This window comes from Polypterus senegalus, chromosome 4, assembly GCF_016835505.1.
Source record: "Polypterus senegalus isolate Bchr_013 chromosome 4, ASM1683550v1, whole genome shotgun sequence".
In the NCBI taxonomy this organism is placed as follows: domain Eukaryota; kingdom Metazoa; phylum Chordata; class Cladistia; order Polypteriformes; family Polypteridae; genus Polypterus; species Polypterus senegalus.
In genome coordinates this window covers 142,301,832-142,324,656 of record NC_053157.1, presented here as the reverse complement: position 1 = coordinate 142,324,656, position 22,825 = coordinate 142,301,832, and the positions used below count along the sequence as shown (strand labels likewise).

At 38.1% G+C, this 22,825-nt stretch overlaps 1 protein-coding gene across 3 annotated transcripts in view; it reads left to right on the top strand.

Annotated features, from left to right (window-relative positions):
• Positions 1–22,825, top strand: part of LOC120527686 (gamma-aminobutyric acid receptor subunit alpha-2-like) — a 377,740-nt gene that overhangs the window by 190,794 nt on the left and 164,121 nt on the right. For all 3 annotated transcript variants that reach the window (XM_039751381.1, XM_039751382.1, XM_039751383.1), the window contains exon 6: positions 5,332–5,414. In XM_039751381.1, coding sequence (XP_039607315.1) covers positions 5,332–5,414 — 83 coding nt within the window. The remainder of the gene's footprint in view (positions 1–5,331; positions 5,415–22,825) is intronic.

Genomic DNA, 22,825 nt, shown 5'->3' with positions numbered 1-22,825 from the left:
CTTACAGAGATAGCCTATCATGTGACAAGGTTACACAATTCTTTGGGGGGGGATTCAGTAATATGCCCAAAAATTACAACACATTTGTTCAACCACTAAAGATGAAGTGAAAAAGTCTGTTGCTGTTTTACAATCCTAGATGTTTGTTAAGATTAACAGTTTCCTGAGTACAGACTAAAAGGTCAGCAGTTTAACAGAAATATTGCAAGTTACTTTTTTAGCTTACATGTATTTAGCAGAGGCAGTTTAAACAATGGCTTATTGACTATTAGTACATACAATATTATAGCTTAATATCGATTTTTCTTTCTCACAGTCAACCTCCAGCTTCACTAGGCCACATGTTCTGGTTGTGTACCAAATTAACATCATTCTGGACAAAAATCTTTAAATGCCTTTCAGACAGCCTTGGTATCACAATCCCTCCTAATCCACTAACAGCTGTGTTTGGTGTACTCCCAGATGGACTTAAAGTGGAGAAGGACAAACAGCCTGTAATTGCCTTTACTTCATTACTAGCACTTAGACTTATCTTGCACAACTGGAAGAATTCTAACCCACCTCTTTTAAGTCAGTGGATAACTGACGTTATATACTATTTGAAATTGGAAAAAATCTAATTCTCTCTTAGAGGATCTGTTCAAAACTTTTTTTAAAAACCTGGCAGGATGTAATGAATAATATTTTAGAATAAGCACCTATATTAGGGAGAAAGACTCCTTTTTCAATTCATCCCCATATGAGATAAAGAAAATTTTGTTTCGTTAATTTTGACTTGATTGTATGGAATGTTACATGTTAATTCAATTAAAGTTATAAAATATAATAAAATAAAGAACATGTTGGAACTATCAATTATTCTATAAAGTTCAGGTAAAGCTATTTTAGTGAAGGAATTAAGTTGACTATAGTGAGCTTCATAAGGTTCAACAGTATAGGCCTTTGAGGACTGTAATATTGTTTATTTTGTAATTAAAGAATGCTGCAAAAGTTTCTCATTTTTGGCTTGAAATATTCAGGAGGCAATCTGCTGAGTCAGTTTAGAAAATGATCGATAGTAGAAAATAAAACTCTTGAATTTCTTGCATTTTCATTTAGAATTTTAGAAAAATAGGACTGCCTCTCTAGTCATACTGCTTTTCAGTATTCAGTAATATGCACCAGTAATATTTCGTAGTGAACTGTTAATTTTGTTTTTCTCCATGTACTCTCAGCCTTGCAGCATGCCCTCCTAAGTGTAGACAGAGCACAAGTCTTCCAAGGTATTCTGGTGCTGGTGGATTTTTTAACAATTTGTTCTGGGACAAATATGTCAATTACAGATCTTATCTTAGCATTAAAATTGTCCACCTTACTGGTTACATTGCTGGCCATATTAGGATAACCAATACTCTTAAAATGGTCATGCATAATATTAGTAAATGTAAGGGAGGCTGTGGCATCAAAATACCATTATATTCTGCTTTTTAGTGCCAGTCACCGGTATTTCTACATCAACTAAAATGCAGAAATGGTATGATATACCAATGTCTATAACCTGCTTCAGATGCATTATATTAAGGAGGTCAATAAGCCCTGTCCTTGTGTTTCTCAATGCCTGTCGGAGCTCTTCTCATAATATCTTGTACTTGTGCATTGGGAAAACAAGAAACAAATGTTTTACATTTAGGGCATTAAATTATTTTTGGCTCATTCCCATCAACTCTTAAGTGTGTATTGTGCTTGTTTCCCTGCTAGTCTGAAATGCCAAAGTCTGCTTTTGCATCCTAAGTACCATGAGTCAGCTTTGACTGAGATGCCGTCATTTCTGAAAGTTTTATGAGGGTGTCTCTGTGGCACCTGAGCCAGGGCTATGATTTTCTGTGCCGTTGTGAGAGTGAATAGATAGAGGGTACAATGAAAGATACAAAAACAGCAAATTTTTACTCAACCCTGCAGGTTTTGGGTTAAGTGGCGGAGCCGACAAGTAAATGCCTGGGTGAGCCTTCCAAAAGAATAACACTATACAATCTGTGACAGGGCTTCAGTGTTTGCCGGCAGCCAGAGATGCAGTCTGCCAGTTTTGGCAGAGCTAGAACAGTGCCGAGATGGTAGAGTAATAGTCTTGTAGGAACTAGCTGGATGAGACTGATGTACTGAAAAAATTACTGATCTACTGGAGAAAACGGACCCAGGCTGTGTGAGCTATAACTGGGAAACTACTTTTTTATTAAGCTGATTTATTTTTATACAGTGAACTTCACTTTGATGTCTGATACACACATCCATAAAATATTATTATAATAATAAAACATCTTCCAATAAAATGAAGAACACAGTGTAATATGTGTTTGTAATATATACAAATGAGGACTCAATTATTCTTTATTTAGCCTATATCTTACACAGTGTGACTTGCAAAAATCAAAATGTTTCAGTTCTTGCAAACTACAGTTGGACTCAGAATGATAATCTAAGGATGAGTACAAGAAGTTGCCCCTAGGTGTCATCACTTTAAGAGAAGTGATCATACTTTTAATAAAGCAGAGTATGGACACCAGGTAGTTCAATACAATGAGGTATCTCCCACTCTTGCATTGGGCAAGTGGACACTCAATGGTTTCATCAAGTTTGGATGAAATGGCCTGTTGCTGTCATAGTACCCTTTGCATGCACTCAAAACGCCCTGATGCTAGATCAGCCCTTGTTGCAAACACTATATGACAGTTTATTAGTATAAAAAGTAGATTAAAGGTGAGTAAAATCCTAAAAACTGTTTGATATTCAGAATAGACCTGATGGAAAGTATATGCCGTTTCAAGGTGGCACATGAGATGCAACAGAACATCAATAAATTTGAAGCAGTCCAAATGGTCAGAGGAACCTCCCTACAACATTTAAGAACAACAAAAGAGTACAGTAAGAGCTGTACTTTTTAGTGCATATGGCACAAAGATGAGCAATGAAGTTGCAGATTAAGGCAGAAAAATGGCCTTCAGGGAGGTTTGCTGAAGAGACAACACACTGGAGATATTGAGAAACAGAGCCATGTGGCAAGCTCTGGGTCAAGGATATGAATTTTGAACATAATCATAGAAGTGCAGGGAGAAGTGTTACTATAATAAGGAATAGAATACACCACAGTGGCACTAGCATTATACTGTAGATGAGTTGGAGGGGTATTTTTTTTTTTATTCAGTTTTTTTACCTTCATGATACTGATAATGCAATACCGTAAGTAAATGGTAATAACAAACATCCTTAAACTGATCTTAACTTTCATAAATTTATATTAAAAGATAAGTTTGGTGTTTTTCAAGTCAAGGTTATTTTTTTTTACAATCATGGTATTAAAAAAAAAGAGCTAACCTGCTCTTGCATTTTATAATGGAGCTAATGGGTCCCACGGTGAAGAAAAGCATTAAAATTTACTTAGTACATCGACTATGAAGTAGCAAAGTTTTTGTTTTAAGAAAAATGTGCCTCGTGCGTTTCTAAGGCATTTTTGTAACATTAAAACTAAACTAGAAATAATATATTTTATTGCAAATTCTTGGTACTATTTTCTCGAGGTAAGGAAAGGTTTCTTGTTCACTTGTCCCCAGTACCCATTTAAGTCCATTACAAAACACAAGACCAAGCTAGTTCGTTTTTAAAATATTTAAAATATGCTTCACTTTAGAACTTAACATTTTTAAAAAATGTACTGCACTCTGTGGTGATATGAGCAAGAAACATAAGTAGAATTAATTTTAATGATGTGACACACATTATATGTTTTTCCTTCCACATCTTAAAGATGTTTGTTGGGTGAATGTGAATAAGGACATGTGCATAACACTTCATAGTTAATCCATATCCATTGCAAAATGAAGCAGATGCAGGAGTAGTCTACTGTACTTAAACCATTTATTTCTGCTTAGAAATATTTTGTGAATTCTCTGCATTTAAATGGGTTACCTCGACATACCTTTTTGAGATATTAAAATAAAAAGTTTTAAAGCTTTTAATTTTACAATACAGAAAGTTGATTAACCAAGCCAGTGTCCTTATTTCATGCATTAATTTTTATAGATTATTTTTACTGTTAAATGGCTTTGTGTAAACTTTGGCAACATACACCTTGGCTCTCATTTCCTGTCACTGGGCTGCACTTTGATTTTCCCTGTAGACATTCTGAACATAATTCATTCTAAATCCTCTTGTATCCAAAATACCCAACATATCAAATTTGTAAAAAATAATAATAAATGCAGCATGAAATAGAAAGGTCATTAAAATAGCCAATCCAAGAAAAAGCTCACCAGGATGGGGGTGAGAGAAAGGCAGGACACGGAGATAGCCGGTGGGGGTAAGCAAGTGAACAAGCAGGAGAGAGCCATGGACCACGAATCTGGCAGTGGGAGTTGAAAACATGGCGTGGTGCCCTGCCTGGGTTATAGACGGCAGCAGGGGGACAAGCCTAGAAGCAGTGTAAAAGGTTGACTGAACTGCTGATTAGGGGACTCTTTGGCTTCATGACATGTTTGGGGTTAAGCCAAGGAGACGGGTTTATCGGAATGCACCAGTGGTTGTATTTTTTTTAGGAGGGATACCTGCCACTGTTTTACCCTTGTTTTTAGGGATGTATTTATTTGGTTTTTAACCTCCACAACTCACTTGTTATTGTGGATTATTTATTTATTATGGAATTTTTGCACTTATCACTTTCACACCTATCCCTTGCTTTGTGTGAGTGTCCTCATTTGCTGGGCTCATCCCTCAGGTATGTTATTGGTAGTAGCGGGTTCAAGATGCTTCCAGAAGGACCCCGGAGCGTGGGGCTAGCCCACACCGTCAGACAGTTCAACAGATAACCTCATGTACACAGCTAGCACTGGGGATAGTAGTATGATGGACACTAATATGGGTACAAGGTCCTCCAAAAGACCTTCATATGACAGCAACTTGGCATGGAAACCTTACCTGGTGTAGTTAGAAGCAGGCAAGTTGCAATATTGTCATACTAGATCACCAATAGCATCTCCACACGTGTACCTAGTAGAGAATGAGAAAGGCTGATTTAGCAAAATGCATTGGGCATCAGGCTTTATATAGACTGTAAATAATCAATACTGTATGAGCAATACAGTATTCAAGAAATAGCTCAACTTCTCACAAATGCATGTCCTAGGCAAATATATTTCATTTTTTGACGTATTTCACTTTTTAAAAAATGTATCACAAATGAATGCCTCAACACCAGTCTGTATACCTGTTATCATTCTTATCTATTATATGTCATTTATTATTTATCCTTTCTTCTGTTGCTTATAAAAGTGGATTACTTTAACTTTCTCTTATTATTTTTAGGCTTACTGTGCAAGCTGAATGCCCAATGCACCTTGAAGATTTTCCCATGGACACTCATGCCTGCCCATTAAAGTTTGGTAGCTGTAAGTATTCTATAAAAGAAGTTAAACCTTTTAGCAAATAGCTTTAGGCTATTTCATGAAACTTGGTAACAAAAGACATAAAACTTTGTAACAGAATTGTTAACTTTATGAGAAAATGCACTAAAACATAAATATGTCATTTTATTCAGCAGTGATTAGTGATGAATTTATTTATTTTGAAGGGTCTAAATCAGGGGCTCTCAACTTGATCCTGAAGATCCACTGTGGCTGCAAGTTTTTGTTCCAACCAGCTTCTGTTTTTAATTGGACTTACAGGCTAATTAAGTTAACTGTTATTTCCGACATTTTGTGCTTAGGGAACAATACAGAAATATATATATATATATATGTATGGGTGGCACGGTGGCACAGTGGTAGTGCTGCTGCTGCGTGGAGTTTGTATGTTCTCCCCATATCTGCGTGGGTTTCCTCCGGGTACTCTGGTTTCCTCCCACAGTCCAAAGACATGCAGGTTAGGTGCATTGGCGATTCTAAATTGTCCCTAGTGTGTGCTTGGTGTATGGGTGTGTGTGTGTGTGTGTGTGTGTGGCTCTGCGGTGGGCTGGCGCCTTGCCCTGTGTTGGCTGGGATTGGCTCCGGGAGACCCCCGTGACCCTGTAGTTAGGATATAGTGGGTTGGATAATGTATGGATGGATGTATATATATATATATATATAGTGGGGTACAGCCCAGACTAAGACAGGCAGACATGTTGGTTCACCACACGTGTTTTATTTTCAATTCTATTTACAGTGCAAAACTCAGTGCCGCAGCACTAATCACCCCTTCAAGTCCTGGCCAACACAATGCCTTGCTCAGTCCTCATACCGCCTTCACTCCTCTCCTTTGAGCTCCGTCCACTTCCACCCGACTCTTGCCGTCGACTGGAGGGAGGCGGCCCCTTTTATGCACGCCCGGATGGGCTCGAGGTGCTTCCTGAGGAGCCTCCGCCGACACACCCCCGTGTGGTGGAAGCACCAACTGTGTAGCCAGAAGCTCTCCGGGTGTTCCTGCTCCTCTTCCCCCCAGCACCTCCTGGTGTGGCGGAAGTGTTGAGGTTCAGGGCTCCCAAGGCATTGAGGCGCACCCTAGCGGTGACCATGGGCCTCTACAGGGTTAGGCTTCCAAGCCCTCTACCCGTGGCCCCCAACACAACCAGGGCGGTCTCCACAATATATATATATATATATATATATATATATATATATATATATATATTTTTTTTTTTTTTTTCAGGTGTTCTAATTGCTTAATTAGTTAATTATTTATTAATTAGTGGGTCTGACACTAAAGTAGTTCCAGTCTTTCACAATTCTGTGTTGTTTGCCTGGGTGTCTGCTCTGCTAGTTTTTAATTGTCACTTTTAAGACACAATGAAGGGAACAAACTGAATAGAGAAATGGCAAAATATAATGAAATCAACAACAGAGAGTTAAGCATTTAAATCTATAGCAAAAATAGAAATATTTCTAAATGTCTTATTAATGTAAAAATCATGTTGCTCTGCGTTTCTGAATGTAGAATAAGAGAAGAGAAAAAATACCAGCTAATTAAATGAGATCAGTGTTATCTGTAGTTGTCACTGATTATGAATCTGGTTGAAACAAAAACCCGAAGCAACAGTTGGCCGCATGGTCTGAGTCTGAGAACCACTGGTCTAATTATTAACATAAATATAAATACATTTTCTCATGAAAAATTGTAACATTTGTTCACATGACATTTGGTATGTTTGTTTGCCTTGGTTTCTGTCATCATATAGGTTGATTTTTTTCTGCTCCCACACTATAGTTGGGTGTTTACTCAGTGGCAGCTTCTTTGAGAAATCTTACTCGGTGACTCCTTATTTTCTTACATTATCAGTATCAAATCAAGGATGCATACAATCAGATTGTCATGAAAGTTTATGAAGAAATTAAAAGTTGAAACATTTAATATCATTGTATGGTGTACCTTGGTACTACCCCAGGGGTAAACTTGTGGACAAAAATGGTTAAACATTTACATTGATGGGACTGATCTAGCCAGTCATATTCTGTGGGATAAATCCAGTATGTTTGCTACTTCTATTTCCCTTTTTTTATTCATTTTCAAATAACACATTCTCTACAAATATATCCAATTTGAATCTAAGTTATACTGATGCCAGAAGAAAGTGTCTGATGCGGGATTCTGAAAGCAAAGAATAGAAAAACAACCATATGAAGCCGTACCATGGCACTTTGCAGCCACATAATTGAGGCTGAAATATTAACAAATGACGGAACAGGTCTAATAGTTTTTTAGAATATGTCTGGTTCCCAATAATTTCTGTTCTCATTTAAATGTCTGCAATTTCCCATTTGTGTCTGTTTTGCTGTGACCATAAAAACATCAGAATGTCAGACACTGAAAATTGCAGACATTGATTTAAGAACAGATTTTCACTCATATGCAACATTATATATTGCTTGCCAACAAGTGACGTCAAACAGGTCTTTGCATATATACATTCTATGAAATACTTGTAACAAAGGCGCAGACCCGACACAGAAAGACACATAAAAAGTACAAAAGTCTTTTATTTTTCTTCAGCTGTGGGACACGTCTTCCCCGTGCCACACAGCCCAAACACAGTCCCAAAGCACACACTGAAAACCCAACCAACAATCCTTCTTCTCTTCTTCCACTACTCCTCCTCAAGCTTAGTCCTCCTCCTCCCAACCCTGGCTCTCTGAGTGGTGGTGGCTGGCCCTTTTTATAACCCACCCGGAGGTGTTCCAGGTGCTTGACCACCTGGTCCTAATTGCACCTCCCGGTGGGGCTGAAGATTCGTCCAGCCAGGCTGCTGAGTCCATGCAGCTCCCCCTAGCGGCCATCCGAGCCCCCAACCAGGCTGTGGAGGACTCCATCTCCCATGGAGCCCTGCGGGTGGTTGGGGAATCACCGTCAGCCATGGAGGCTGCCACCAAGCGTCCCAGGGAAGGTACTGGAGTGCCCATGGTGGCTCCCCCGGAACATAAGCAGCAGGGGCGTCCCTGCCGGGCATGGGACCCGGCTGTCCCTCACATACTGTACAACAAAAAGTGTAATCATTTAATTGGACTCACAGGCTAATTATTTAAGAAATTAAATTTAATGCAGTTTATTCATTTATATCTACCCATCATAGATGAGCAACTCAGCCAGTAAATAAGTAAATAAGATGTATAATTGTCAAATTGAGACAGACCGCTGCACTTTTATGTATTAAGACATTAATTGCATGGTGTGAAACTGTCCTTCCCTCCTGTGACTATTTTAAAAAATGGTCATTATTAGTTGCCATTTCCTTATTTGTTTTGCACTCTGAGTGACATTTGTCTACTAAAGAAGCAGAAAGGTTATCAGTGGTCTGATGTGAAAGAAACTTGAGAAAAACTTCTCATTGTTTTAAACCATTGCATCGTGCCACATTTTCTCCAAATGTGTATCTTCTGATTGTTAGTACAATGGGATGGAGTAGAAGGTAATATTTGACTTTGCAGAACAAAAACACAAGCAGGCTACAAAAGATGAAATATGCGGGCCAGATGGAAAACTGTAGGGTGTTTGTCTGAATCTCTTAGAAGAACAGTCTGACTGCCATTACCAGTACAATAATCTGTCAAATATAAGGACCATGGCTTAGTAAGCAATGGCCTGTCTTTAAATAAATAAATTATTGAATGGCTGGCTTGATTTCCATGAGTGTGTCTACTTGTGCAGCTGTGGGAGGCTTGTGAGGTAACTGAGACGAGACGCACCTGCACGTGAGAGTGTGGTCTGGCTCAATTGCTTCATTGGCTTTCTGCAGTGCACGATTGAGTTGCTGCACCCGCGGAGACATTTAAAGGGAAGCCAACATGGAAGAAAAGAGGAAAAATATGAAAGGAAGACTGATCAAGATGAGAGAATGGAAAGAAAGAAAGAAATAAAGAAAGAAAAGGCAGTTAAAAGATGGGAATGAGAGAAAGGCAGGGCACAGAAAGAAACGGTCTGAGTAAATCAGTGAACGAGCAAGAGAGAGATGTGGACTTCAGGGGCATGAGCCTGGCAGCGAAAGTTGAAAACATGGAGTGGTGACCTCCTAGATTTATAGATGGCAGGAGGGGCCCGAGCCTAGAAGCAGTGCCAAAGGTTGGCTGAACTGTTGATTAGGTGCCTCATTGGCTGCAACAACATGTTTGGGGTTAAGCCAAGGAGATGTATTTATCAGAATGCACCAGTGGTTGCAGTTTTTTAAGATGGATACCTTCCACTGTTTTAACCTTGTTTTTAGGGATGTGTTTATTTGGATTTTAACAACTCACTGTTTTTATGGATTATTTATTTATTGTGGAATTTTTGCACTTCACTTTTGGACGCTTGGATTAATTATTTTAATAAAAGCACTTATCACTTTCACACCTAGCCCTCGCTTTGTGTGAGTGTCCTCATTTTCCAGGCTCATTCCTCAGGTATGTTATTGGTAGTAGCAGGTTTAAGAGGCTCCCAGAAGGACCCGCTAGCATGGAGCCAACCCACACCATCACACAATGCCACAGATAACCTCATATACACAGCTAGAACTGGAGAAAGTAGTATGACTGACACTATCATGGGTACAGGGACCTCCAAATCACTCGCTGTGGAAACCTTACCTTCATGACTTTTGCTGATTTTGTGAGAGATGCTTATAAGCATCATTTTGATAAATAATATGATTTAGAAGTCAGTCATGTCAGTTAGTCAGCCATTATATAACCCACTATATCCTAACACAGGGTTATGGGGTAATTCTGAAGCCAATCCCAGCCAGCACAGGGCACAAGGCAGGAACAAACCCTGGGTGGAGTGTCAGCCCACCGCAGGGCACATGCACACCCACACACCAAGCACACACTAGGGACAATTTAGGATCGCCAATGCACCTAATCTACATGTCTTTGGACTGTGGGACGAAACCGGAAGAAACCGACGCAGACACAGGGAGAACATGCAAACCCCACGCAGGGAGGACTAGGGATGTGAACCCATGTCTCCTTTCTGTGCCACAGTGCCGCACCAATTTATAAGTTCTCTACAAAAATTGAAGATGCAAATTGCAAACAAAGGCCATTCCACCCAGTTCTTCTATCTAGCTATATGACCACCAGCTATTTCATCAGGCATACAAAGGTGCTATGAACTAATTCACCACCTTGCCACAGACGAGTGCTGCAGTGCAGTTGTAGTTAGATAGAAGTATATCATATCAAGAAAAAAGCATTGTTCTCAGTATAGTGTTGGTATCACTGTATCTCTGTTACTTTCTGCTATCCTTCTTCACACTCTTCAGCATCACTTAGACCGTGGTAGACCGTGGTGATAGCAACAACAATAACAACAGTAAATGGTAATTCCCCCCAGTTGACCTATGAAAATGGTAAAATTCCAGGAGGCTAAACAGTGTGACCCAGATTCAAGTTTCTTCTACCCTGATTTTATGATGCCTTAGATTGAAAAACTCAATAGTTTTGGGGAAGCTGATTAGCCTGTTAGGTATGGCCAACAACCCTGGTATGGCAGGCACTCCCTAAACCCCTTATTTTGCTGTGCACATTTCTAAAGAGGGATTTGTAGTTTTACCAGTTTACTCAAGAAACATGTGAGTATTTTGATTGTGCTTCAGACTTTCACTGACCGAGCACACTATTTCAAAAATATTTTGAAATGGGACCCAGCTGTTTAATGATTCTAGAATGTTCAGAAGCAGTAGTCTTCTCAGATGCTATACATCAATTTATGTTTGTTAGAGGCATAAGTAAAACCCGAGGGGGTGGCGCGGGTGGTTTGCCACACTTTTGCTGGAGAAACCAGATGGCAAGTGGGTGTTTGCTTAACACAGCAGGGCTCTCATCCATGTGGAACACAGTTATTGTGTGATGTCATGGGAGTTCTTGGAAGTGGCACAGGCTACTCATTGCTTCTGCCCTTACCTATATAATTTTCAGATTTACTGTTGACTACAGAGCAGATGGCTCAATGGCTAAACGTCAAGAAGAAGCAGAATTTTTAAATCAATCATTGGGCTGGAAAAAAGCATAGAAATGCTGGTGCAGTCTTCCAGTGACTGAATTGTTAGACTCAACTAGCATGGAGTTAAACATGTACTGTATGTGTGAAGTATTTACTGTTAATGGTCCAGATTCATGTGATGGACATTATAGGTGTGGCCCTAAAAAACTGTAGGCATCTGAGAACTGCTAATGAGTTAGACAGTTAGCAAGAATCAAACTACTCTGGAGATTTATTTGTTCTCCACTTTGAAGAAGTCTGATACTGTGTAACTATTAGGATGCTATAGAAATTTCAAATTGTCTCTTTAGCTAAGTGACCAAGTCCTCCTCCAGTGGTGATCAACAGTATTGCAAACTAGTTGTCCATTTTGCACATCAGTTTGAGTGCAAACATCTGGATGATATGCATTTTAAAGACAGCAAAACCTTGGAGCAGCTCTGCATATTTGGTATTGGTGAGTTTGCTACTGAATCATAGGACATCATGTTGCTAATTGTGCATGTCTGGCATCAGAGCACTTTCAAAAGAAATCTAAAGCCACACTTTAAAAACTTAGAGCTGTAGTACATCTTGGAGGCTGTGGGCTGTTTTACAAAATGGACTAAGGTATATGCCCTGCAAGAACTGAGTTTAGGTAATGCGACAAAAAGCATGGTCTCTAAGACAGAGTTTCCAGAGGAGATGCAGATATACAGGAAAGGATTTCTGAATTTCACTTTCTCATCAAGGCGTGTCAGCATTCTGGAGTGAAGTAGTGATAAGGTGTTAAAACATTAAACTGCTACATATTAAAATTGTATTTTTTATACTGAATTTGGATTAATATACATATTTGCACTTCATGCTTTGATCTTTATATTGCTAAAGGTTCCCCATAACATTGAAATAGTTCTGTGGTGGCTAATAGTGGTTACAATGTGTGCTAAAAATTTTAACCATTGTTGTGAAATGTGTTAGTGCTTTGCATTTACTCAGTTTCAATGCTTTCATTTTTTAATATGTATAGGGAATTTAGGGATCAAAATAGGCTGTGACATGAGCATTACAGAGAAGGCCCCCATATTTTATTATTCCACTAAAATGGAAAGACCAACAGTGGCAGATCTTGTAGGCTCAGAGAGTATCCCACAGTTGATTACTCCTGTTGCACAAAGGTAAGGAAGTGAAACTGGGAATATTTAACTCTTTTAGGGCGGATTTTGACTTTTTTCGACAACATGGTTGAGTGCAGATAATGACTAAAGTCGACATCCATGGATAGAGTGTGATAATCAGCTACAAACGTTGATAAAACTCACCATTGCTTTATAGGTAGACTGTCCTTGCTGGGAGGAATGTCGAATCCCTGCATGTGTGTAAGTAGCGTAAACAATCCCTAGAATGGCATCAACATCTGGAGAGACAACAAAGTGAATGCGCAAAGCAAAATACTCAGTGGGTGACGTTTTACGTATATTTTATTATTTTGAATTGGTCTCTGACTTGTTGGACTCTAGTTTTGGTGCAGGTGGTCTGGAGAACTAAAACGAAAGTGAGGTACCGGCATCAGCTGTGCTCTGTTCTACCGACACCACCCTCATGTATCTGCTGACACTGTCACAGTAGCCAGAAATGGCTAAAATGCTGAAATAAGGCGCTACATGCAGCAACAGACGTTTTACATTGATACATGTGAAAAACTATTGCTTTATGTGCTTTTCAGAAAATGTAGTTTTTGTGAAAAGTATTCAGCCCTGGGAGAAAAGGAAAACAAAAATAAGCCCTAAAAGAGTTAAGAAATGAGCTAGTATACTGCTAAACGTTGAGAAGCTAGAAGTCTGCTAATGTATACCTTTTAAGATACCCTTGAAATTGGAAATTGTCTCTTTATGATAGACAGGGACTTATCCTGTGATGGTAAGCACCAGATGGGTCATAGTAATTTTTTTATTTTGCCTATTTTAATACTTTCTTATGAAGTCTTATTTATCCTTCTTTTTATATCTTTGTATATAATAGGAAATCCTCTCCTTTGTGCTACTGTGGACCTCTTTCATATTTGATTGGGTTTGGGGCAGCTTGAGAGACCCTAACAAAGAGAAGTAAATACACAGTAGCAGATGAAACACTGTTGTCATCTTACTCATCTTTGGACATCTTAGAAGAACAAGAGGCTGGGGAACAAGATAAGGCCAGACACCTTAGTAACCCAGAAAAAAACAAGCAGGGTTTCTACAGGACACCAGAGGGCAAGCAGCCTAACCTTTGCTAGGGAGCATGACTGACGCTGCAAAAGTTTGGAACAAGAGTAGGATACCTTCTGGCTTCTAGAGAGCAGTAAACATTTCCAATTCACAGAATAGGGACTGTGCTGTCTTTTAAGAGTTAAGTCCAGAAACAATAGTAGAAAATAAATTCATCAAATGGCAACATTTGCCCAATGACCCAAACCTACAAAGAATGGGACGTTATGGTCCTTTTAATTAACGCAGCCTAGAAGTAGCACAATAGTCTTGGGCATTTATATGTTCCAGCATGGGGTGCAGAAGTCTGTGAGGCTGACAGAGGACACTATTGCTAGATGGTCCCATGACTTGTAGATCTACCCTGATATCTCATGAATGACACATGGCAAATGCAGATATAAAACGTATACTATAAAATACAAAATGTTAAGAGTTTTTGTTCAATTTGTTCCTAATATATGACACCAAAACAACTGTTTCAGATGCAGAACTGAAAGACCTTGACAGTTTAGAAGTTTAATAAATGCTGAATACACATTTGAGTGCAGCAACTAAAGGGAATTGAAATCATCATGAGGGGCGTGTAATATAGGCGTCAGTTCACCAGCGAAAAAGGGTGTGTGGCTCCGGAAGTGGTCATCAATTTATGGACTTTATAATGTCTGAAGTGCTCAGATCTGTCTGAGGGCTAAAACTGTCTTGACTGCTGCAGGACACTTCTCCTTGAGTCAGGTGGCTCAATTTAAGTAAAATTTATGGAGCAGCAATAAAAGTGATTGAGAAATTGCATATTTGCAAGCCCTGTTTTTGATTGCTTTGAAAAAAAGAAGTTAAAACCTTGAAATAATTGCCAAACTCAAACATGTTTAATGTAGTAAACAATTAAATTACACATTGAATCATCTTTAATAATTAACAAAACAATAAGTGCTCCACCATTCTCATCAATCTAATATAAGGAATAAAGAATTCAATAAGAACAGAAACAGGTGCAGAGATAAAAATAATTAATGATAACTAAAGCAAGATAGTTTAATGGCCAAAAAGTTAAGAAAACAAGAATTTAATTAATCAGGAATTATCTTTAAAAATCCTAGGGGGCTTCGCCCGCCAACCCCTTTCCTCCATACAACCCCGCCCTGGTGTAAAGAGATGGGCTGAATGCACCCCAAGGAGACATGTTTGCTCCTCTGAAACCACACTTAAACGGTGATACAGATATCAGTGTACTCACAACAAGCCTCATAAAAGCAATGAACCTTGGCAAGCTTCAGTGATAGGAACCATTCATACAGAGCTTCCATTGTTTGCTTATTGTCTGTTAAGCTGGTTGGGTGATCTTCAGGGTGGGACACCATTAACCTACTGGACACAGTATGAGGTGGCTGTTCAGGTGGCAGTGAAACTTAAAGAGTGACATTACCTATAATTGGAACAAGAGTAGGTACAAGTCTTATCAAACCATCAAGAAGAAGAAAAGCTGCAAAGGTGATAATTGGTGAAAGGGTAAAGAGACATTTGGTGAGTGAGTGTGTACAAGAAATAGTGATTAAATAAGCAACACTTCCTTTTACATTTAAGAACATTTCTGGGGCTTGCTCAGAATACAATAATCCCTCCTCGATTGCGGAGGTTGCGTTCCAGAACCTCCCGCTCTAGATGGAAATCCGCGAAGTAGAAATCATATGTTTGTATGGTTATTTTTATATATTTTAAGCCCTTATAAACTCTCCCACACTGTTAACATTATTAGAGCCCTCTAGACATGAAATAACACCCTTTATAAAAAGTTTAAACTGTGGTCCATGACAAGACAGAGATGACAGTTCTTTATCACAATTAAAAGAATGCAAACATATCTTCCTCTTCAAAGAATACGTGTCAGGAGCAGAGAATGTCAGAGAGAGAGAAAAGCAAACAATCAAAAATCAATACGTGCTTTTGAGCTTTTAAGTATGCCGAAGCACCGTGATAAAGCGGCATTTTTTATTTTATTATTTTTATTTTTTATTAATTTTATTACAATCCATACAAAACAATCAAGTTTTTACAAAAAGAAAAATTGAGTTAAGAACAAATCAATCCCCACCCTTGAGAGAGAGAGCAAGCCAAACGGCGTGAAATTTAAGGCTTGTAAACATACCTAAATTAATAGGTATCATTTTTCACTTTTAAAACTGCATCTAAAATTCCTGGTTTGGTCATAGTCTCTGTAGACTGTGCATATGATGCTAGTGCTTAAGGGACTTCTCTGCTACATTTGTTAGACACACAAATAAAGTGAACTTATGATTCTAAATTGAATGAACTATGTTTTATTGGTTGGTGACCATAACTTAGTGATTTAATCCAGCTCCAAATTTATAGGCTATATTAAATAATTATAAGGCACAACATTTCATTTTTTTTTCTTTGCATAACTATAAAATACTGTGTTTGAAAGAAACAATAAAGAGGACTTGGTGCCCTTAGAAGTCATTTCCTACTGGCATGGCTTGTTCTATTAATGCTAGCAAGTTACCAAGGAGAAAACACAATGAGAGTCATGAGTAATGAAAAGACAACACATACAAAACTAAATAAAACACTGACTATTTATTTTTGTTAATGTTCCTTAAAATAATGAACGCCAACTAAAAAGAAAAAGTTATATACAAAGTATGGGAACAATATATCAATTTAGCACATATATCTAAGATGGCTTCAAAGATTTTGATTTTTTACATACATACAAATGTGTGAAATAAACTATGCTCCCTTGAAACTAATATTTCATCAGCAGAATATTTTTATCATGGACTGTAACAAACCAATTGTGGAAATCATTTTCAGTGTCTTTATCTTAAAAGTGTATTTATATTATGCAATGAAACCACAAAAGAAATGATAAAGACTTGGGGAACCCTGTATTTCAAAGAACAGCAACACAGAGCTATTTGATACAAAATCAGTGTAATGTCTTTTTATATGCAAGTCCACATCGTGGCTGACTCATGGTTTTATATGATCCTGGCAGGAAGGGTGAGTCTAAGAGGGCAGACGATGGACTTGATGATCAGTGATGGAATGTTGGTCAGTATTCTAATCTGTGAAGGGAGGAATGGAGAAGGATAAACAATGGCGCCAACCCATATTTCAGTGGATAATTACCATTACCAGAGCATTTAAACTGCAACCTATTTGCACATGCGTAACAATTTATATATGTGTGAGTTTATTATTAAAAAGGTAATATTTTAGTTATTATTGTTATCTATACTAATAAAAGGCAAAGCCCTCACTGACTGACTGACTGACTGACTCACTTACTTACTCACTCACTCACTCATCACTAATTCTCCAACTTCCCGTGTAGGTAGAAGGAAGAGAATTTGGCAGGCTTATTCCTTACAGCTTACTTACAAAAGTTAAGTAGGTTTCATTTCGAATTTGGTAGGCGGCTTCCCTGCGCTAGCCGAAATTGATGTATGTACTTATTTTGGTGGTATGACTCCACTGTCGGCCGCCATATTGAACTTTTCAACGTCACTAATTTTCCAACTTCCCGTGTAGGTAGAAGGCTGACCCCATCTTCACGAAATTTGGTAGGTGGCTTCCCTGTGCTAACTGAAACCAACGTATGTACTTATTTTTCAGTTGTATGACGCCACTGTCGGCCGCCATATTGAACTTTCCAACGGTCTTTGTTACTTATGGGCCCATCTTCAAGGAATTTGGTACGCTAGTTCCCAACGCTAACTGAATCCTACTTACGTATATATATATATGTCCATAGCCTGCAGCTCGGTCACTGTGTGAGGCGGCATTGGGTCCCCCCTTCCCAACTCCTCCCACGTTGTTGGCTGCCTGCCTATATAAGGCCGTCCGTCGTTCTGGTCTCTACATTCCCTTCCTTGCTTCGCCACAGGATTCACCTCTACCTGCTGATAACTACAGCCTTTTTATTTAATCCACGGCTTCTACATTGTTTTATTGTTCGTTCATTACGATTACAGTTATTGTGTAGGTATTTTAGACTTACTTTACATTGTTCAGGTGCCCATTTCCTTTATCGTTCCACCGTACCCCCATTAACATGTCTATCGAGGTGATCACCATCAATCAAAGAACTGTCACTTACCGTGTGGTTTCCATGCCCGGAGATGGCACCTGCCTTTTCCATTCTCTTTGTTACATATTGCACGGCCATATCAGGCTCACTCTTGATATCCGGAGGAACATTGTGTCTTATGTATTGAATGACTGGGACAGTTTCAAGGTGTGGACTGATGACGGTACAGGAGATAATTATACTACACAGGAGCACTATAAGAGTGAAATGCTTAAGCCCTTCACCTATGCTTCTGCATGTGAGTTGATGGCTACCGCTGAATTGTTCGGTTGTCGCTTTCAAGTGTACTGAAATGGCCAAATATTTTACACCTTTGGACAACCGCCAATGCCTCTTAAACATCTTAGATTCACAAGTGACGATTTCAGTAGTGGACACTTTGCTGTTTATGAATGTTTAAACTCTCAAAAGCTGGATGTGAAGTTATCGAAACTGTTTGACAACGCTTGACAGATGCCGAATGTCACTTCAACACAAGTCCTGCATATACTGTCGTAACTGAAACAAACCATGAAACTCAAAACGATTATGACAGCAGCAATCCAAGCCGTGAGATCTGAGATAAGATTACTTTTCACATGGCCAACTGTACGGTGCATGCTCAAGAGTAAGCTCAGCGCACAGCTTGGTCATATTACAACCGGAGGTCCGAACTGACAATGTGGTATACAAAGAGATCCTTAAATAATTATTGGTATATTTTCCCTCAGTTTAAAAAGGTTTAATTTTCTTCTTAATAAAAATTTTAAGGCAGTACTTCGCCGCTGCGAAGCGCGGGTATTTTGCTAGTAGTTAATAAAATGCTTTAGATGCTGCTAATACTTGGCTTATAATGGACTCCAAACTTAAAGTGTGGATAATAGAGGTCAGGGTAGAGTCCCACACATGAAGAAGAAAGCCACATGGCTCATGAGAGCGAAATTAGAAGGATATGGTTGGAGGTAAAAAAAAAAGAAAGTTCTTGGTGATACTTTGCAAGTGGAACTGAGTAGACATTAGCTGTGACCCTGAACTGTTCCTTCCTCCAGGACTGTCACTTCTCTCTGGAATTCTTTTTTGGAAATTTCTTGTGACCTGCATTACCGTGATGGTAATCTTAGCTCTGGCAACATTTTGTCAGTCAGACATGTCTCCAATAAATTAAACAGTATACTACCCATGAAACCATTTCCAACCTCTTTGTGTGTATGTAGAAATTTATATACACACAATAAATCTGGTTTGATCTTGTGATATTACAGAACAAAGCACTTTTTCAGTCATTCTATCTAGAACTTTAGAATGTATCTTTAAATGTTGCTAATAATAGTTCAGTTAATTTATTTGAATTTTTTTTTTATAAAGTTCCACTGCATACCCATCAGGGCTGGCTGCTTTCCCAGTATGAAGCGGGTTTATAGCATCTAGTAATTCTCTGAATGTCAGATTGCAAAACCTGTCTTTTCCCATAAAATGCCTCATTTGGTTACCTGACATATTCTAGATCTATTCTGGTAATTTCGCTGATTAACTCAGACACCTTCTTGGTTTACAATTTGTTTTTGTGAGAAGGATATGAAATAATCTGTCCTCTTAAAAATGCTTTCAGAGTTTCCCAGTATTCCTACAGAGACCTCTGGGGATGCGTTTGTCTCCAGAAAATCATCAATTTGCTTAGATATAAATTATGTGCTATGCTTATTAGCTATATGACAAGGGGTTAAAACGCCAGCTACGAGATTAGTGTGTAGGACATAATAAATTAATTTCCATTATCAGATGGGTGTGGTTAGTGATAACAATAGCGTTGTACTGACATGATTTGATAATCATAATCAGTAATCAATTCTTGAGTAACAATGATGAATTTGTGAGAAGAAGGAATATGCTCTAAGATTAGAATTTAAAAACCTTCATGGGTATGATAAATTCTGATCCATTACAAACTGTGTAATTATTTTTGCAGTGTTAGATGTTACCTCCACTGTAGCTGAAAACTTGCCCAGGTCTGGATTTAAAGTACAATTAAAGACTCCAGCCATTATAATTTTATGAGTGTTCACATTAAGAATAGATGCAAATACATTTTGGATGAAATCTATATCATCCACGTTAAGTGCATAAATACTGTATTTATCAGAATCACTTTAGTATTAAATAAATTGCTCACCACCATGACATATCACCAGTCAGGATCACATATTATGTCTGATGCTGCAAATGGAATAGTTCTATGTATTAAGATTCTCACACAACCTAGCTCTCTTTGCATAGCTAGAGTGAAAAATCTATCCAATCCCTTTGCAACCAAATCTGTCATTGTTACTTATTGTGGGAGTCTCCTGTAAAAATACTATCTTGGGCATTTAAACCTGTTAAATAAGTGAATACTTTCTTTCTTTGTAATTCATGATTGAAACCTTTGATATTTCAGCTCACAAAGTTCACTGTTGGGTCATATAAACATTGCTTCTGAACTTTTCTTGACATTATTTAGTCTTAAGTTAAGGTAATGAATTCTTACGTATGATAGCTTTGACCTAGATTTAATATTATTGCCAAATGTTATGACTATGAAGTCTATTACTGTGTTGGCATTGACGGTTATTGGGGTGGAAAATATAAATAAGAAATATCAAATCTCTGTTTCTCTGTCTCCCCCAATCGTGACCCATTTTGCTTCCCTCTTTGCAAAGTCCAAGTCCTTTGACATGCCAAGAGAGACAGAACTTATCCAGAACTCAATGATCCCCCCAGCAGTGGTGTAGAAAAGGTTACAATTGAGGTATCCTCTGAAAGTACAGTCCCGATACAGTAAACCAAAGGAATACATTCCCGATACAATAAATCAAGGATATGAAGAGAAAAGAAAAAAAAAAAAAACACACTGTAAATAGATAGTTATTTTGTGGTTGCCAAAACACACATATACATTATTCAATTAAATACATTTCAGTATAATGTAAAAATTGACAAAAAAGGGAGTGGTTAGCCAAAAAAGGAAATAGAATCTCTGGTTACAGCAAATGTCACATTACAAATGATCCAAGTTGCAAGATTCAAGCAGAATCTTCTTTGCCTTGTCAGAACACGGCATGACTCATGATCATGTTTCAAAAGGATGTCGTGATCAGTCTGCTTAGCTCTTTTTTTGCTTCATTCGGAGAGCTAAAATGTAAAACTGACTTTCAGTATTCACTTTTAATTTGACAGGGTACATGAGGCTGTATCTTATATTAGCACTGTGTAGATGCTGTTTAATACTGTAGTATCTGGTTATTTTCAAATATAATTTCCTCTTTCTTTCTGAGAAGGGACATGAAGTTCTTGGCTTGTAGTTTGTCGAAACGCAATGGTTTTGATGCATTTATCCACATATATGTTAGCCTGCTGAGATCTCGTGTCCAATTTGATGTCCTCCCCAGTTATTTTAGAGAATAGCTCATCTTTGAATATTACTGGGTTTTGACTTTCACAATTTTTAGGGAGAATTCGATTCTGATGTTATTCCTTCTATACCTATCTTCCAGCGCAGGCAGTTTGTCAGTGAACACTTTGGATTCTGATTTTGCAGCTGTTGCCTTTTCGTCATTGGCGGATGTCAATTGTTCAACTATGTCAATACAAGTTGTAAACATTTGCTTAACATCTTTAAGATGAACAGCAAGTATGCTTATTTTACTCTCCAACTTTCTTGTATTTTCCTGTATTTTTTCAGCCATTTTTCCTAGAATTTCTGTAAAGTCTATAGTATACTTAGTACTTAAACATTTCTCCAAGTCTTTTATATCTTGATGCTGTTTCTCATTATTCTTGTATATATAGTATATCCTAATTTATATCACTCTTTATATCATTAATGTCCCCCCACAAGTGCGGCAATCACTTCATTCAGCTTTGAAAGAGTACTGTGTACTCAGTGCTTGCTAAGCGGAATTGTGAGTCCAGTTGGGGTTAGTGAGGCTGACTCGGGGGGGGATATTAGCTGCAGTCGAGAGTTGGGATGAAAGGGCCATGCTCAGTTTTAATAATCCTCCTGAAATTGACAAATCCTCATTTACCTGCCTCGCTCGCAGTTTCGCTTCCACTTTCTCTTTTGGCTGGAGCCATTGCTGCAGCGTCAGGTCCTGGAAGATCTATTCCTTCACCCATCTGTTCCAGGTCAGTTTCTGGTAGGCCATACTGTGACCTGAAAGCTGGTTTTGACTCTATTTTAAAGTCTAGCTGCCTCATCCTTTTCATCTTCTTTCTGAACCCTATATTTACTACTCATGCTTATTTATACTTGTGTTTAATGAAAAGACAGGATATCTCAGGATGATAGTAAAAAAAGGGTAAAATAACACTGCTGCTAACGGAGCTCAAGTCTAGCCTTCCATCTCATGTAAAGAATAAGACCATCATCCATGTAAATATTTAATATCCTTTTGATAGCTGGTATTATTGCTATGTATTATAGTTTTGAAAATGTAAACATACTGTAATAGTAGATATGGTGTGAAAACAACAACTTCAACTTCAACTGGACACGTAGAAAACTATTTTCTTCCAATGTATCTTCTTTGTGAATGTGTCTTTTTATGACCAGTATTTTCAAACCAGAACATCAGGTTTCCAATATTGGTCTAATGTTGATATTTACTAGTGATGCCAGAGAGGTATGATAAAATATACAATAGTGATTTAGAAGTTATCTTAAAGTTGTGAAAGGGGTATATATTGATTTTTTTTTTTTTTTTGCTGACACAGCAATTTGATTGTTAAGCTAAAAGATAATATTAAGGTTGGGCTCTGAAGTTCAGTTAACCTACCTTAATTAAGTACATTGTTATTCCCAAGTTTCTAAGTTTTGGTGTCAATCCAAAAATTACAAAACTGTTTTCCTTTTTTTCTGAGTATAGAAAATATTTATCTACTGTATGTTAACTGAAGAAAATGTAGTGCTTTTTTGTCATCGTCATCAAGATGATTGTCTTTCTTCTTTTCCATGTGTTCAGTATTGTATGTATTTAAACCATTATCCAAGAATGAGCACACTAGTAGCAATGATACAGAA